Raw genomic sequence first — 17,137 nt, 5'->3', positions numbered from 1 at the left:
CTAAGCCCTTCATAACCAAAACTCAGCCTATATGAGCCCTCATCCTCAATAGTAGTAGGGGCGTAAAAGGTGATGCACAGGTAGATGATTTTTTAAAAGAGATGTGACAACAGCAGCTTCAATGTAAATTCTGAAAATAAACTTTATTTAAAGACCCTGAAATCAATTTCCTCAATGCGCTATGATAGATGGGGTTCTACAGAAATACAAAATTTAATGCCAGAGTTTTATACGAGAGATAAACTGCAACAGCATTTTAATCAGATGGGTTTTGGGTTGTCAAATGTTATTAAACCCCAGCCCACACACAGATCTAATGAAACACGTTCGTTTTGAGTTTTAAGCTCTTTGATTGTTGCTTATGTAGTCATGAGTATCAATGTTATGAAGAAAGCTTAATAAACACTTTGTGGGGCTGATTTAGGCTTAATTTGTCTGCTGAATGTAAGGTTGCCACAATTTGTCCAGTACCTGTGTAAGTGCTTAATTCCTCTCTTGCGCTTTAAAATTGCAATTCCAAAGATAAGATATTCACTTTAAACAAGAAGGTTAACTATTTTGGAAAACGTGCATGGTATTTAGTGTACTTATCCCTCTGGGGCAAATCTGGAAGGAGTAAATTGAAATGACGACTACGACAATTTAATTGTAGATCTGACTCAGACAAAACCTTAAAAAGCTCAAGGAAAACATGAATGGCTCAACATAATTTATTTTCATTTTATGTTAAAATGTACAGAGTTCTTTGAAAGTACTTGCTAAGAAAGAAAGAAAAAAAAAACAGAATAAATGGAAATACATACAGGGACAGAGTAGAGAGTTGAGGCCGCTGAGCGCAAATCAACCTTCACTGTGCCCAGCTGTCACTCCTCTCTTTATTTTGCGCTCTCTCTTAGCATACAACGCAACATGTACAATTACAAAGGATACAAAAAGGGAAGCGATATAAACAGACAGAAATATACTGAGCTCCTTTTTACATGCCTCTTAAATGTAAGGAAGTCATCCTATACACACACAAGTAAAAAAAAAAGAAAAAAAAGAAAAGAAAAAATAAAGAAAAGAATGCCAAGTGACCTTTAGATATTTGTAGTCCTTTTGTTTAAAATAGCATTAATATACTACACAAAGATAGAAAAACTCTAGAGATGAGATGGAATGGAGAGGTTAAAGGCATCTTAAAGTCACTAAAAGTGAGTGGTAATTTTTTTAAATTTTGAATTTCTTAGTAATTATTACCCAAGAGGCGAGCTAAAAAATATGTATTGTTTTTTTTTTCCTGAAACAGAAGTGAAAAAAATGACAGTACCAATATCAATGTCAGAGTTTCCTTTTATATTATAGAAAAAACATTTTCTCTACAATAGGTTTTCTAAAGTCAAAAAGAGTCAGCTTGTGTCATAAAAGAAAGCTGCCCAGTCTGATAAAATTCAGAAAGAAACACAACAAAAAATAAGTACAGAACAGAACAATACACACAAATAAAGTATGCAATGTCAGGTCTGTAAGAAAACGAAAACTCCTCTTTTGACTTTGAATACTGGTACATGGAGCAACAAGGTCAACCGTTTCACCCCTGCCAGTTGAACGCCATTACCAACAGGACCTTGAACACTTCACCTCCGACCCTGCTTTCATATGAGTGTGCCTCTATGTGAGGGCCAAACCATGCACTAGATCAGGCATTTAGGCACACCTTTTATAAAGGCTAACTGTCTACCGCCATATTTCTAGCCAATGGGAGTGCAGAATTTTGCAGAAAAGAAAAATACAATAAAAAAATAATTACAGAAAAAATACACCATTCAAAAGCAGACTCCTCGACCTCTTTGGGTCACTAACACTTACGGAGGGGAGGTCAGCTAGTTAACTGACTTTCCTTAAAGCAGTTAAATGGAAAACCCACAGTTTGTTCTGCAATCCCTAAACTGCTAAAAAAGGCTGACATAGTACACCGTCTGTCAGTGGAGTGTGGACAAGAACAGCTGAATGTTGTACTTTCCTGAGCTAGCCACCAATTGGCGACAGCTAGCCAGTGTGTGTGTGTGTGTGTGTGTGTGTGTGTGTGTGTGTGTGTGTGTGTGTGTGTGTGTGTGTGTGTGTGTGCGCGCTGGATATTGGGAAGTACCAGAATATTTACATCTAAACGTTTCAGAGTGGCAGCAAACTGGAAAATAATGCTACTTGTTTCATTTATGGACATAATAAGACAGTAACGCGCTCCTCTCTTCTGCGTCTTTGCTGTTTTTGGTACAACACCGTCCATCTGGGAAGCAGTCTCTAGAAACAACTCGACACTTCAAACACTGTAGGCCCTACTCCTCCGCTTTTCTGGAACTAGGTGAAGAGCTGTCTGACCGCTTGGCCACAGAGATGTTTGTGTATTTCTGAGAGAGCAAGGAGGTGTATCACCATTTCAGAATGCCACACATATAAAGACCAAAGCATATAAGAGGTCGGACTGCACAAGAGTATTTCAAAAAACAATCAACAAAAACAACGACAACAAAAATAGGATTCAACATTATGTTTAACAAAACAAGAGTCCGCCTACAATGTGTCATTGTCTCTTTTTTCAAGGTAAGGCTTCCCATATCAATTAAAAGATTGTGTGCATGGTTGAATATATTCAGTTAACCACTGTTTTTTCATTCGCAGTCAGACAAAGCAAGGTACTCCTGTATTGTCTTTCTCTGTGCATCTTCCTCGTCATCCTTGTCCTCCCCTACTCTCCTCCTGTACATCACGAGGAGGAGGAGGCTCCAGGGCCTGTGAGAAACCACATTACAGAGGACTGTGTAGGCCTGGCCTGAAGCAGCATGGTACGGCCGAGGTCCATGTACACACCCCAGCCCGGAATCCTATCGACTTGCTCCCATACACAGCCAGCTGGGAGGGGAGGGAAAACGAGCCCAAATAAAAAGGGACAAAATGACAACATAGAAAAACAGGAAACCCAAAGACCCTCTCTGTCTCCAACCACCTTCACTCACTGGTGCCTGCCGTGGCACTGGAGAGGGTGAACAGGAGTAATGGACATTTAGAGTACAGCGAGTATCAGCTCTGGCCTCATGTCTCCTTTTTCAGTTCTTGGCTGCTCATCTGCTCATGTAGGGTGACTGTTTTGGGACACCAGCATAGCTGTGATGGGAGGGGCCAGTGTACATCATGTTGCCGTGGTGATTGGGCTGCATAGGCTGCTGCGGGTAACCCTGTCCTCCCATCATGCCCATCTGCATCTGCATGGGGTACTGGGCTGGCTGATTCATATAAGGGGGATTGCCGTGATAACCACTGTTCATCATGGGTTGGGGCATTCGGTAGCCAGCTGACATGGCATTGAGGGACGTCATGTTCATGGAATTGTATGGTGCTGGCGTAGGCATGAGGTTTGGCATCATACCGCGCTGCACCGCCAAGGTGCGCGGTGTGCCCTGCATGGCCACAGCCCCTGAGCTGCGGCCATAGAGCTGCTGCTGGTGTGGGGCTGGGGCCAGTTGCTGAGTGGCTTTGGATCGGATGGAAATATGGCCTTTGACTGTAGCCATCTGGCCCTGTAGCCGCTGCGTGTGTGGTGGGGGTCCCAGACCGATGTTGGTGGTGGGCATGTTGCACTGCAACTGCAGAGAACCCAGGTTCATGGAGCCAGAGCTAAGGTTAGGAGGTGGGGTCATAGTGGGCTGGCCCTGCGGGAGGGGAGTGTGGGGTGAAGGGGCCAGCCCAGGGTTGGAGAGAGAAACACTGGTGGCGTAGGAGGTGACAGAGGCTGAATGGGAGTAGGGCATGGCATGGGGGTCCATGATGGTGTTTGTGAGCTGCTGAAGTTTGGCCAGGCTGAAGGTTGCTGAGGGCTGGGGGTAGCCCCCTGTGCCAAAGTCTTGACCCATGCGCTCATACAGGGTGCGACCCCCTCCTCCGCCTCCACTCTCTGGGATCTCCATGATCATGGGAGTGGAGGCAAAGCCATTGCCCATGCTACACTGGGACAAGGCCTGCTGTTGTTGCTGCGGCGGTGGTGGTGGGGCTGATGGTGGAGGCTGAGGGTTGGGGGCTTGTTGCTGTTGCTGAGGAGGCTGCTGAGGAACCTTTTTTTGGGACTGCTGCTGCTGTTGCTGCTGCTGCTGGTTGGTGCTGGGCGGCCTCTCGATCACACCACAGCTCTGAGGAGACTTGATGCCACAGCTGGGAGTGTTGGACGGCGGTGGGGGTGGTGGTGGCTGGGGCACAGCACTCCCTACATTACTAGCCCCTGGTCCACTGTTGGGCCCTGGTCCTGTTTGCTGGATGAGGCTACAGCTGCCCATCGCTAGCTGGGATCCTCCAGTTCCTGTGGAAGATGTGAGGCTGGGGGCTGGCACAAAGGAGCAGCTGTTAGACTGGGAGGAAGAGGACGGCGTGGCCGAGCTTGAAGAGGAGGCTGATGAGGAGGAAGCTGTGGAAGCTCCTGCGACTACAGCAGCTGACATTCCCCCTCCGTTCCCGCCATTCCCCGTTCCATTGCCCCCTCCGCCCATGGTGGAGTCATAGCTGCTGGGGTTGTCGTAGTTCTCTGTAGTGCTCTCTATGCTGCCGAGGTCACTGAAGCCGCTGTCCACCACCTGCTGTGAGTGGTCCGACACAGACGGCACATCCATCATCGGCGACGTCTCCATGTTCTGCTGGGAGGGAGCAGACAGAGAACTGGGATGCTCTGGGGTGATCTGGGTGTACCCGGCTCCAGCACCTCCACCACTGCCCCCTGCTCCAGTGGGGCCAGGCGTGCCTCCCCTCTGCCCTGCTGGTGTTGTGTCCATGATGTTTGAGGGCAACCCCGGACTGTTCACCGAGCGCACAGACTGACTGGGCAGGGGTGGCACTGGGGGATTAGGCAGGGGGCTGCTGTGTTGCGAGGCCCCACACTCCTCCACTAAGGCCAGGGCCGCCTCCTCCTCGGCCTCCCCCGCGTGGCTGTAGCTCTGCAGGGTCCGGCAGGCAGCTAGGGTCTCCTCACAGTCCTGGTAGGCCCCGTGGTGTGGCTGGGGTTCAGTCTCTTCGTCCTGGGCTTCCCCCTGTGTCAGGGACTGGACGGCCTGCATAGTCTCCAGGTCCAGCTCATTGGAGTGGTGATGGGGGTGGTGTGGGTGATGGTGGCCAAGCTCCTCTTTGAAGTCAGAGTGCTGGTGAGGGTGGGAGTGTGGATGTGTGTGTTGGGGTTCCATCAACAGCGTGACGTCCTTGTCGTCTGGGTGCAGGGGCTGCAGCTCCATGGGCTCAGAAGGAACAGACATGGCCGTTACCGTTTCCACCGCCGCAGCTGCTGCAGCAGACTCCTCCTGCTCTCTGCGCCGCCTCTCCTCCTGCTGTGGGTCGGCTGAGGAGGGCCGACACTTGGCCTCCAGCACTTCCTCCTCAGCCTCCTCCTCCTCCTCTTCTTCCTCCTCCTGCTTGCTGACATAGTCCCGGGCCACGCTGTTCTCCATGTCTAAAAAAGCCTCTCCACCTTGGGGTTCTTCTTTAACTGGAGGAGAACTTGCACGGGAGGCAGGCTCCTCCTCCTCATCTTCATCATCGTCTTCATCTTCAGAGTCCTGACTTTTTCTCTTCTTACCGCCATTGTTGCCGCTGTTGCTCTTGTTCTCCAAGTGTCCGTCACCTTCATCATCTGCATCGTGGTCTTCACTGCGCCTGCTTCCTGAACCTGGCGTGACAGCCGCTCGCCTGTTGATACTTCCGCCACCGCTGCCCATGCTGCCACAGTCCTCTTCCTCCCTCTCCTCATCGTCATCGTCTTCTTCCCTGTCACCCATATCTGTGTCCTGAGGCCGGGACTGTGGGGCCCGGGGCCCTGAGGTGGAAGAAGAGGAAGAAGGCGACAGCAGGGGACGAGACGGTGGACGACTGGGTTTGTCTTCCTCCCAGGCTCTTTCAGTCTCTTCCTCCTCCTCCTCTTCCTCCTCCGGCTCAGAGGTTGGAGGTGGTTTGGGGGCAGGCTGTGGTGGCTGGCGGAGGGCGCGGTTCTTGGGCGGTCTCCCTCGCCTCTTTGGCACCTTCTGCTCAACAGGCTTAGGGAGAAAGTCATCTTCTTCATCAGAGTCTTTCTGTTTGTTGTCGGTGTTGGTTCTGCAGACTCGCTTCCGCTCATCTGTCTGGAGCAGCTGAGGGTCTTTGTCCAGCTGCTGCTCCAACAGTCTTTCCTGCTCCTGCCTCTCTGCCTCCTCCTGGGCCCGCTGCAGATACCAACTCCGGGGCTTGCGGCCAGGCTTCATCTTGATTTTGGGGGGTGGAGGATCCCCACTTTGGGCCTGGCTGTCTGCGATTGCTCGCTGGTTGGGCCCAGGTGGTTTACCAGGTCCCCGTTTCTTCCAGTGCAGTGGTTTACGGCTCTTTCCCTTTGGCCACCCTTTCTTCTTCTTGACTGGGACCTCAGGGTTGGACGCTAGGTTCTCTGATGGCATTGCTGGCAGAGCAGCCACGGGCTTCAGCACAGGTGTTAACTCTAAATGGGGGGGAAGAAGAAAAGCCAGTGTTAAATAAAGTTGCACGTATGGCTGTGTATACAAACAAAAAATCAACAAGTCCTGCCCATTCGGACATCAAAAGCGTGTCTGCTCACCGTCTTCCTCTGAATCTGTGAGGTTGGAGTGCCGGCCCCTTTTGGGTGCTGGGTCAGACAACCTCAGAGCAGAACGGCCTGGGGGGTAGCGGTGCAGTGGGTGGCCCAGGGGCGTCTCCTCCTCCAGCCTGGGCATAGGCCTCTCTGAGTCCGAGTCTACAAAGGGCTCATCCAACACCTCTGTGGTCTCAGAAATGGTCTCTGTCACCACGCTGCTGTGAGGGTGGCTGCGCTGGCGAAAGCGACGCTTCCTCAGTGGCTTCTAGGTAGAAACAGGACGGGGAATTAGGTGTGCCTTTGAAATTTTGTTTAAAATGATAACTACAGACCCAGAAATGAGATTTGTTAGACTTTAACATTATTTCAGAACCAGTAAATCTGAACACTATTAGCTTCTTACCTTGCATTTCAGCCCCATGGCAGGCTTGGTGAGGATGGGTGGAGAGCATGCCCTTCTCTCTTCATCATCTTCATCATCGTCATCCTCCTCCTCTTCACTGCTTTCACTGAAGCAGCTCTTCCTGACAGGTGGAGATTCATTCAACCTGGAAACGACAGGAAGCTGTGCCAGCCCCTCTCCAGGCCCTTCTGTCAGTCTAGGCTTAGGGCCTCTCTTTTTCCTTGGGGGCCGCCCTCTTCGCGTAGGGGTTATAGAGGGCCTGGCCATGTCTAGTGAGTGAAAAGCTGTGGACTCTGCTTGTCTGTCTAGGGAGAAAAGGGAAGGGGGGCTGCTGGCAGAGCCTGCGGTTTTTCCTCCCTCTGTCCTCTCCTCATCTTCATCGTCCTCGTCCTCCACAGGGCGGTTCTTAGGCGGCCGTCCAACCCGTGCACTGTCTTTCACCTTCCCCCAAGGCCAGTTTTTGGGCGGGCGTCCCCGTGGTCTGCGTTCCCCATTTGTTGGGGGAGGGGGTCGTGTTGGTTCTGGGACAGGGGGTGGACAGCGAACGAGAGGGGAAGTTGGAGAGCTTTGGCTAATCGGAAACCCCAGGAAGCCCTTTCTTTCCTCTTCTTCTTCCTCTTCCTCCTCTTCCTCGTCCCTCTTCTTCTTTTGGCGCATGTGCCAAGACATTGGTGGGACCTTGTGACTTGGTTTGATCTGTTTACAGATAAAGTTAAATAAAATTAATAATTAATCAAGAATGTACAGCAACTTTGGGATTAATCTTTTATCTCACAAATATAAATGTAACGTATTTACCTCTTTGCGGTTGTCTTCCTCTGGTTCCTCATCCTCCTCGTCATCATCTCCATCGGCGTCAGAAACCACAGTGTTGGTTACAATGACAGGAGTCCAACGGAGACACTCGGGGTCGACCTCCAGCTGCCGTGGCCGGGCGTTCAGACGAGTCATGTGGTTAACCACCAGCTTCTCCCTTCGCACCAGAACCATCCTGATGGAACCAGAGCAAAAAGAAAGAGGAGCATTAGAACTCTGTATGCACATGCAAGTACAGAGAAATCACATTATTGTGGCCGTGTATGTCAGTGTATGTATGTGTGCATCACAGCTATGTGTTAATGTTGCCCATGTGAAGTGTTGTGTACGGTTAGTCCGTGCATGTAGATAGCCATACACATTTACAGGACTTTTGGTATGTCTATGCGTACTTACATTAGGAAGCTTGTGAATGTATGTGTTATAAAAAGCTTCTCAATTTCAACATTCTGTGAAATTTTGCCACTTATTTTGTTTTTGTTCACATCATTGTGACCAAAAACCCTGTTTCATAGGTCAACACTCTCAGACAGTGATAAGACATTAACCACTGGTGTGAACTGAAACAGTGTGCCCATCATGCTTCCTCCAGTTATCAAAATGTAATGTATTTTATGTGTTACCAGGGTTTCAAACTGAAGTTAATTAATTAAAGTAGCAGCAGGACACCTAACCTATACCGATGGTCAGTGGAACTGAAATACATCAGACTATGTGAGCAATGATCCTACTAAAGTCCACTTTAAAGGCTGGCTTTGTTTACACGCAATGTGTAACCTGGCTACTGGCCATATTCTGTTTCGTTTGGGTTAAGCTTTACAAGATCCTTTAATACGTTGTGACTAAGTAGCATCTAGAAACCAGATCCTCCCTTTGTCTCCCACTGCACTATAGTACGTTATGTAGCATGCTAATGCAGAGGAAGTTATAAAAAAAGATTAAATTACAGGTTCATTACAAGTACAGCTCACTGAGAATCTCAATGTACCTGTAACACTATGCAATATAGAGGAGCTTGGGAACTATGTGGGACTACAGTATTAACCTCTGGAGTACATCCTTGACCCATTTTATACAGCACTAAATAATGTGTTTTTTTGAGTGCATGCTGGTCCTGTCTCTGACCTGTCTCCTCGCTGCTCCAGCATGTTGAGGCTGTGCAGGGTGGTAGTGATGTCCTGTGGGCAGATCCCGGTCAGTTTGCTAAGTTGTCGTATGGTGATCTGCCGATCACGGACCTCATGGAGACACTCCAGCACCACACTACGCCAGTAGGCCATGTAGGACAGCCGACCTAGGTCCGACAGAGGCTTCTCTGGAGATCCTGGCTGGCCCTCGCGCTTGGACAGTAAGTAGCCTGCAGACAGGGAGGAACAAACCAAGGACACAGACACCATGAGCCACAATAGATGTATACCATTCAATTTTGTGCATCAAAAAGAGTATCAACAGTCACATTTTCCAGTTACTGGTGTGTGTGTGTGTGTGTGTGTGTGTGTGTGTGTGTGTGTGTGTGTGTGTGTGTGTGTGTGTGTGTGTGTGTGTGTGTGTGTGTGTGTGTGTGTGTGTGTGTGTGTGTGTGTGTAAGCTGGAGCCCTTACTGAAGTCAATGAGAAAGCGTCCATAGCCCTTGCGCTGGTACTGTGGGAGAATCATGATGCATGATACGTTGTACTTCTGTTGACAGTGCTTCTCCTGAAAAAGAGGGACAGGCACAGACGCATTCCACCATTAGAAAACAACAAATCATGGAAACTACATCACAGAGCAGGCCTGTGTGGGAGTACAGCAGGGTGTTGATGATGCTGCGTCCGCTCACTAACTGCTGTGTTTTGGCAGCGAGGTGGCATGTTAATGGGAGCACCTGCGACTGCAAACTCCACAGAGGGGTAACGGAGCTCACAGAGCCCAGTGTTTATCTGGGACACAACACAAGCATTTGTATGTTTGAAGGAATGCACCAGTATGGGGTGATGCCAATGCATTTCAATTTCATTTAATGTGAATATATTTGTCCCTCCATTTTTGTTCATGAAGTTGTTGAAGTTTGCACAGGGTGGTTACAGTTTACAGACGTATGTATTCCTAGAAAATGAAGGAGGTATGGTGGTGTCGGTGCAATACAATATTCTAACTGAAAAACCAGCATATCGAAGAGGGAGCACGGTGATACCTTGGAGAAGTACCCGACGAGGTGGCAACCTTTGCCGTCATTCTGGGTCAGGACGTAGAAAAGGAAGGGCTCTACGTCATAGTAGAGGGTCTTGTGGTCCAGGAACAGCTTGGCCAGCAGACACAGGTTCTGACAGTAGATTGTGCTCACATTTCCATCAACCTGAAAACACATCAGTACAACACAATGACTCAAATGTTTTTCCTAAATGACTGACCCAGAAACACTACTGTCCTGAAGTACATCTTTGAGCTGCTGTTAGGGAGCTGTGGAACAAAGTGAAGGTGAATGGAGAAGTTAGTGTCAGGCAATGATCTCAGCCGTGTCTCTGGAGACCCCAGCAGATAGAGAGGGTGGAGGAGAGAAACAAAGAGCTGTTAAGAGAAAAGAGGAGGGAGGTTCAGGTTGGCAGTTCGCCAGTTGTCTCTGCTCTCCTCCGAGCGAGGATGGACTGCAGAGCGGGGAAACAGGAGCTGCAGTGGCCATGGCCTGCAGACAACAATCCACTGAATTAATCTGCTGCTGCGCTACGAGACCCAGAAGAAGAGCTTAAACGTAAATTGGTAATTGTGAATTCTTCTAATAATAAGTGACTTTCCTTGATATCATAAACAAAAGAACATTACACTACGGTAGGTAGGGGTGTCAATTAATTACCATAAGGAATTTTAAATGATTGTGATTCTCCCACTGTCATGAATAAAGATTATTAGGCATTGGTAAAAGTCTATGGAAAGCATGGAAAACACTTTTCAGAAAGGATTCTAGGGTTGTGTAGTTTGAGGTGACTACCGGGGTGGAGTTAGAATACTGGATGTACTTTCGAGGTGAGAAGAAAGGCCTGTTTGGTAAAGGAAGTGGCTATAGCTCGCTGTGGTTTGCGTGTTCAGCAGAGGCATATCTTTCTCTATCTATTCTTCTTCTCTTTTTTTTTACATGCACAATTTTCGTTTCGTACATTTTGTATAAGCATTGTTGGCAGAGCATGAGAACAGTGACTGCTTCACTAAAACCGTTGTGCATATGACAGATAAAAATAACTGAACTCTGTTACGGTGTCATCCGAAGAAGATGAAATAATGTGAGGGTTCACATTATTTCATCTTCTTTCTGGTCTTTCAGTTCAGAAACTATCAGTCCATCTTTCTTAACAGTTCCTCACCTCAAATACAGAGACATCATCCTTCCTGTAGATCTCATTGGCAGGGGGGTGGAACCAGTTGCACTTCTTCATGTGCTGGTACAGGATGCTGCGACTCTTCATGTAGCGCAGGCAAAACTCACACAAGTAGAGCTTGGGTAGTCTGCAAAAGGGAAAAAGGACCAAATGATTCATCAATTAGTTGAGAAAGTCATTGTCAGATTAATCAATAATGAAACAGCACTTGATTTAAAAGAAGCAAATAATTCTAACATTTGAAGGGTTAATATAGATCATTTTACTCTGCGGGGGTCAGTGAGCTTTGGATGTATGCTAATATTCTCTCTCAAACACCCAATGAAGGCAGATTTGGTAAGCAGAATAGTGGGTCAGATTTTTTTATTTAACAGTTTCGTACATACACATACATGACAAAATGAATACATCCTCAGGAACTGAATCAAATTACCTCCCTGTCTCTGGCTGGTTACCTGCCAAAGTAGGTGGGACTGTAAACAACTTTATAATTGAGCTCCATTACGCTGGTGGTAATGTCTGTGCCTACAAGCAGGACTGGGAGCTAAGTGCATTATGCTGCTGTGCTTCATTATGGTGGGTTATCTTACCTGCTGTACTCCTGTGGGTAGGGAGACGAATACCACGTCTGGATTTCAAACTTGCCAAATTCGATGACTGACGGACAGCGCATCTGAGGGTCTGGCGGACCCGTCACCCCGACTTTCTGTGTGGGTGAGTGACAAAGACAAAGGATGAAAGGGAGGGAGAGACATGGAAGGTCAATTCCAGGTTTACTACAGGAGAGATTAGCAGATTATGTGGCAAGCAGAGAGACTGCACACCAGGGACTACTGGCCTAGGATCTTACACTCTAGCGTGACAGCCAGGCAGAACACTGGATGGAACCCAAAAAAGGATAATAATAGAGCTAAAACTATCAATCAATTAAGTCAGAGAGCAGAAGCCCTGCCTTCTAATTCCTCCTAAATTGTCTGAGACTAAGCTACCTGCTACATAATGATGGAGCTTTAAGTGGAGCTTCTCTGAATTTTACAAGCCTGCACATCCCTGCATGTCGTTTATGATGACCATGTACTCTAATCTGCTGCTACTCAGCCTAGATAATCACATCGACCCTTTTCACACATCATTAACTCTTACTACTCTGCCTGCGTCGAACACTTAAACAGTTGTGTGAATATTCCAGTCGGGATCTGTGATAGTGTTTTATGTGACTCCAATGATGCTGGCCAAACAAACCACTCTCTGGTCAATCTATTGCTGCGCTGCATTAAAAGGGCTGTTAATGTGCCTGCTTTATGTATCCTGTATCTAATATAACTACACCGGCTGAGGCCAACCTTAGCCCCTGGCACCAACACCAACTTTATGTGCCTTTGTATGTGACTGGCAGAGGGCTCATGCACGACCACGTTGCGCCTCCAGGGCATGGTTACACTGACCAGCGCTGTCCCATCAAACATGGACTAGGGTTTGCCATTAATCACAAGCAGAATGTGAAATTCAAGCACATTTCCAGTGAGAACACTATACTTTAATTGCCCTGTAGTGAAGCCTTCAATTACCCCTTGTTATTTCCATCTCTTACTGGTCATTTAAAACCAAACCTTTGATCCTCACTGAATCCTACACTCCTTGTCCACTCTGCATCTCTGCTAATGGCTGATTTGAATATACATGCTGAATCTGGCAGCTGTTCCATGGCAAATTAATTTCTCTCAGTGCTGAAACACAATGGTCTCTCACAGCTCACTGACTTTTCCACCCACACACGTTCCTACATCCAACAGATCTTTTACAACCTGTCTGTTGTTGACTCTGCTCTTTCTGACCATATTCTCATCACCATTGAAATCCAGTTCCCCCGCTGCACACCGTGGATTTAAATAATATCACATTCAATGACTCCAGCCTGGCAGCCTTTGTCATAGGCTCACAGGTTTCTCTCCCAAGTTCCCCTGCTGATTCTGTCTCACTCTACAATTTGGCCTCTTTTCAGCTCCTCTTTCCCCACTGTCACATCTCTTTCCATTCACCAAATTTTTAAAGACATTTAATATTTTGTCTGTGTACCTGTAGTGCCAGCTCCTGGATGTGTCTGAACAGTTCAATGTCTTTTTCCGTCAGGTTCTCGTGGCCAGGCAGTTTCTCATCTTCATCGCGCCAGTCGCTGCCTTCTTGATTGTCTGGGGATCGGAACACAGTCGACATTAATGCAAATCTAGTGCGAAGCTTGCTAGATGGGGTGGCAAGATGCCTGCTGATTGATTTTTACAATGGCGCTACTGTCACAGTGGGCAGACATTGAGACATTTATACATGGTTGACAGCTGTCATAAAATAAGCCCTGAAAATCAAACAATATTTGAGTTCTAAGTTAAGTTCGCTAATTTCCCACAGGGGATAGGGTGAAAGACCGACATTGGCGTGGTGGGTTTCCTATATCATGAATGAGTGGTTTGGCACCTTGCTCTGTCATTAGCACATTCTCTGCTTTTATTAAATGGTGCCACTGGAGTGAGCTCAGTTAGCCTTCAAACATGTTCAGAAAATGTGTTTCACTTCATTTGGTATTCCACGTTAACCAATGAAGGTGAACGTAGTACCTACTATGCATCCAAATACACAAGTAAAGTATGTCATAGATGGCTATCATTATGACATTATCATATCATATCCCCACAGATGCAGACATATTTACAATGATAAACCTCTCAATGTGTTGGATGTGTCATTTTATACATATGCATGCAGGTTTTGATAACATTTAGGAACCTGCTTATCCATTGTACAACAAGGTGTGTCAAAACAGTAGTAACATTAGTGCCAGTGAGACTTGAAATGAATGCTCCTGATATGTCTGCTCTGTCACAGTTAATATCTTCTACTCTGCTATAGTTGAGACAGATAGAGTGTGTGTGTGTGTGTGTGTGTGTGTGTGTGTGTGTGTGTGTGTTTGCGCGCTTTGGCCTCAGAAAGTTAGAACTGCAGGTGTGCCCTTCATATTACAAAGCAATTTCCTTTTATGCATAAGGAACAATTTTCTGAGGCAGAAAATGACAAACCAATTCTCTCAACCATTTTTACCCTCTACAATTTCCAAATATGTAACATCAGGGTTGGATCATTTTTAAAAGGGGATAAAGAACACTGAAGCAGAGTCTATGCATCATAATAACAGCTGGTGGTACAGAGTCTGTTTGTTAGGAAACCATCTAGCTGACAACCCCTAACTGAGTCTGATAAAAGCATTTAGAAAGTGTGCATGAAAGTCATGATTTTGATGACTCATTAAAGTGCAACTATTGCCAATTCATGCTGTAGAATGTTTTCAGATGTTAAAATTCATAGTCTACTTTTCATGTTTTCACAGTGCATTAATAATTTTGTCACTGCGCTGTTACAAAGTAGCTTTATTTTTTCACTAAATATAATACAGTACATTCACTTTACTTTGTGTATTGACTCACTCCTATTGCAATTCCAAAGCCATTTATAATATCCATGTCACATACATATTCTTATTTTTGACATATTCTAAGCTATGAATCTTGGAACTTTTTGTAGTCATAAAATACTGACTTTATGTATGGAAAACATTCATCCAGCAATGAGAGTCAAGGGATGTAATAAAAAACAGTTAATCCTTACCCCCTCTATCATCTCCCTCTCCTTTGCGATGGGATTTCTTTCGGATGCGGCACTGCTGGGAGTAGTCCACCACTTCCTGCCGCGCCTTACGGCCCTCAGGCGACGGTGTGAAGAACTTTGTGAGGGCGTCGATGAGGCCCTTGGTCTTGTTGTTGAAGCGCAGGCTGCTCTGCGACAGGTCGTCGTCGTCCCGTAGCGAAAAAAGCAGCCGGTCGTCCCCAGGGTAACCCTCGCAGGACGAGCTGGAGGATGAGTTGGGTGAGGCTGAGCGCTTCCGCCGACCACGCCCGCCCAGCTTCTTGAAGGGCCGCCCCGGCCTGTGGATGAAGTGGGGAGTCCGGTTACGACTGTGTCAGGAGGTAACCCAGCTTGATGGGTCCGAAACCCTGCTTATGGGACTACCTATGTACCTACTAAAGGACAGCTCCATACACTGTTATAGATATCTATTCGAAGATCGAAAGAAGATAAATGGCAATAAAAGAAAAACATAGCTATAAGCTGTAACTATTAACTCGTCTACACTCTGATGATAGAGACACATGGCAGCTTGTGGCAGCTCTCCACTTGGCTGACACTGACGAAGACGCCGTTAGCTGAAGGCCTTTCTTTACCTGTTCTTGGGCCGTCCCAGCGGTGCGTTGTAGCGCCGTTTGATTTGTGCTGCCTTTTCATGTAAAAGCTTCTTTCCCTTTTTCCTGGGTTGGCAGATCTGACAAATCCACATGCCTGGGAGAGGAAGAGAGAAAGCACAGGCTCACATACACTGAGGTGGATTAGACGAGACAGGCTTCAGTGCAGATATCAACATGCTCTGGGACATATCGAATACATTAGCACTTAATGGTGAAGCATTAGGTGCTTCATTAAGAGTTAGAAGCAACAGCTCAAGAAATCATTTAGTGTGTCTATAATGTAACATAGAGGAGTAATGTGTGAGCTTTGTGAACTCTTTCAGATGTAGAACTGATGCAAATTGAATTCATGGGGTGGGGGTGTAAATGGGTAATGAAAAGGCAGGTGATGTGTTAAAGGAGCAGTCCTGTTCATTTACCTTTTGGCATCCGCGTGAGGGGAGGATCGCAGCACTCCATGTGGAAGCCCCGGTCACAGGAGTCGCAGAACAACATGTTGTCCTGTGCAGTACACACACACACACACACACACACACACACAGACACACACAGACAGATGATTATCAAAGGCTTTAGATGTGAGTCTCAGTGGCCCACTTCAATAGTGAGGCCTTGTACATGACAAGCATACATGAAAGCGACAACAATATATTGGGCCAAAATACAGGTCAGTCAGTGTCTCCAACTAGACAGATATGAGGTACTTTGTTGAGGAGACATTTACTGGAGGTCTGATCAAAGCTCATTCTAATTACAACTTTTGATGAGCTTTCCACATAACAAAATGCATTGAAATACTCTGTCCCCCCGTTTATAGATCCCACCCAACAAACACCTGCATAACAACGATTCCTCACTTGACAAGTACGAGAAAGCTGATCATGCTGAGGATGACTAAAATAGCTCAATCCCAGGACCACAGATAACGTCTATGAGCATCTCTATCTGGCACTTAAGCAGAGAAGAGAGTGTTCACAGACACTGTTAGGCTGCCAGTCCGCTATATTTGCTCATCCACTCACCGCATTCTTTCCTTGATCTTGACAGCTGCTGCAAGTCTTGCATTCGATGCACTGCCACCACAGAGCCTTGACTCGCGCTGTGAGCTCTGGGGAGAACTTGAGACAGGACGGGTGGCCTGCAGGTAGATAGATATGCATACACAAACAAGTGCGTCAACGTCACAGGCTCCTTTTTTTTTGTCGCTGCTGACTGACAGCCGTGACCCACTTGCATCATTGTAGGGGAGAAAAAAAAAAAAGCTCCTTTTGGAATTGAAAGCCCTCACAGAATCAAACCTGGTTGCATAAAGAGTGTTCAAACATAAATGACAATCTGTCAGAGCAATGCTTTTGCTCTGCTTGAAGAACAGCAAACAAGACCGCCTTGTCTGGGACAGAAACCTATTGAGGAAAGAGGAGCAACACAATTTCTCCTCTGCTTTCACGAAGCAATGTCAGGCCTTAGTGTGAATAATACAACTTAATACCACAAAGGAGATTTTGTAGGAAACCCAATTTTTCTGAACACATAGAGCAGAGCCAGGATGTAATGTATTCAACCATTGTTTTCATCTTAGTTCATCAAGTTTAAACATGGCACCCTTGACCCAAAAAGGGGGAAGAGATAATAATACATTAAAATTATATAAAATAACTAGAATAACAACAGTACTACTATACAGAATAAT

General features: G+C 46.7%; 1 protein-coding gene across 1 annotated transcript in view; it reads right to left on the bottom strand.

The window, feature by feature from the left end:
• Positions 1–694: 694 nt before the first annotated feature.
• Positions 695–17,137, bottom strand: part of kat6a (K(lysine) acetyltransferase 6A) — a 29,960-nt gene continuing 13,517 nt past the window's right edge. Inside the window, 14 exon segments of the mRNA XM_051421364.1 lie at positions 695–6,475; positions 6,593–6,854; positions 6,993–7,688; positions 7,791–7,983; positions 8,934–9,165; positions 9,410–9,503; positions 9,982–10,143; positions 11,144–11,285; positions 11,749–11,864; positions 13,235–13,347; positions 14,813–15,129; positions 15,427–15,541; positions 15,867–15,948; positions 16,470–16,585. Of these exon segments, the coding sequence (XP_051277324.1) occupies positions 3,099–6,475; positions 6,593–6,854; positions 6,993–7,688; positions 7,791–7,983; positions 8,934–9,165; positions 9,410–9,503; positions 9,982–10,143; positions 11,144–11,285; positions 11,749–11,864; positions 13,235–13,347; positions 14,813–15,129; positions 15,427–15,541; positions 15,867–15,948; positions 16,470–16,585 (6,017 nt within the window). The 3' untranslated portion in view covers positions 695–3,098.

The sequence above is a fragment of the Dicentrarchus labrax genome, unplaced genomic scaffold, assembly GCF_905237075.1.
Source record: "Dicentrarchus labrax unplaced genomic scaffold, dlabrax2021, whole genome shotgun sequence".
Taxonomy (NCBI): Eukaryota; Metazoa; Chordata; class Actinopteri; family Moronidae; genus Dicentrarchus; species Dicentrarchus labrax.
This window is presented reverse-complemented; position numbering and strand designations above follow the sequence as displayed.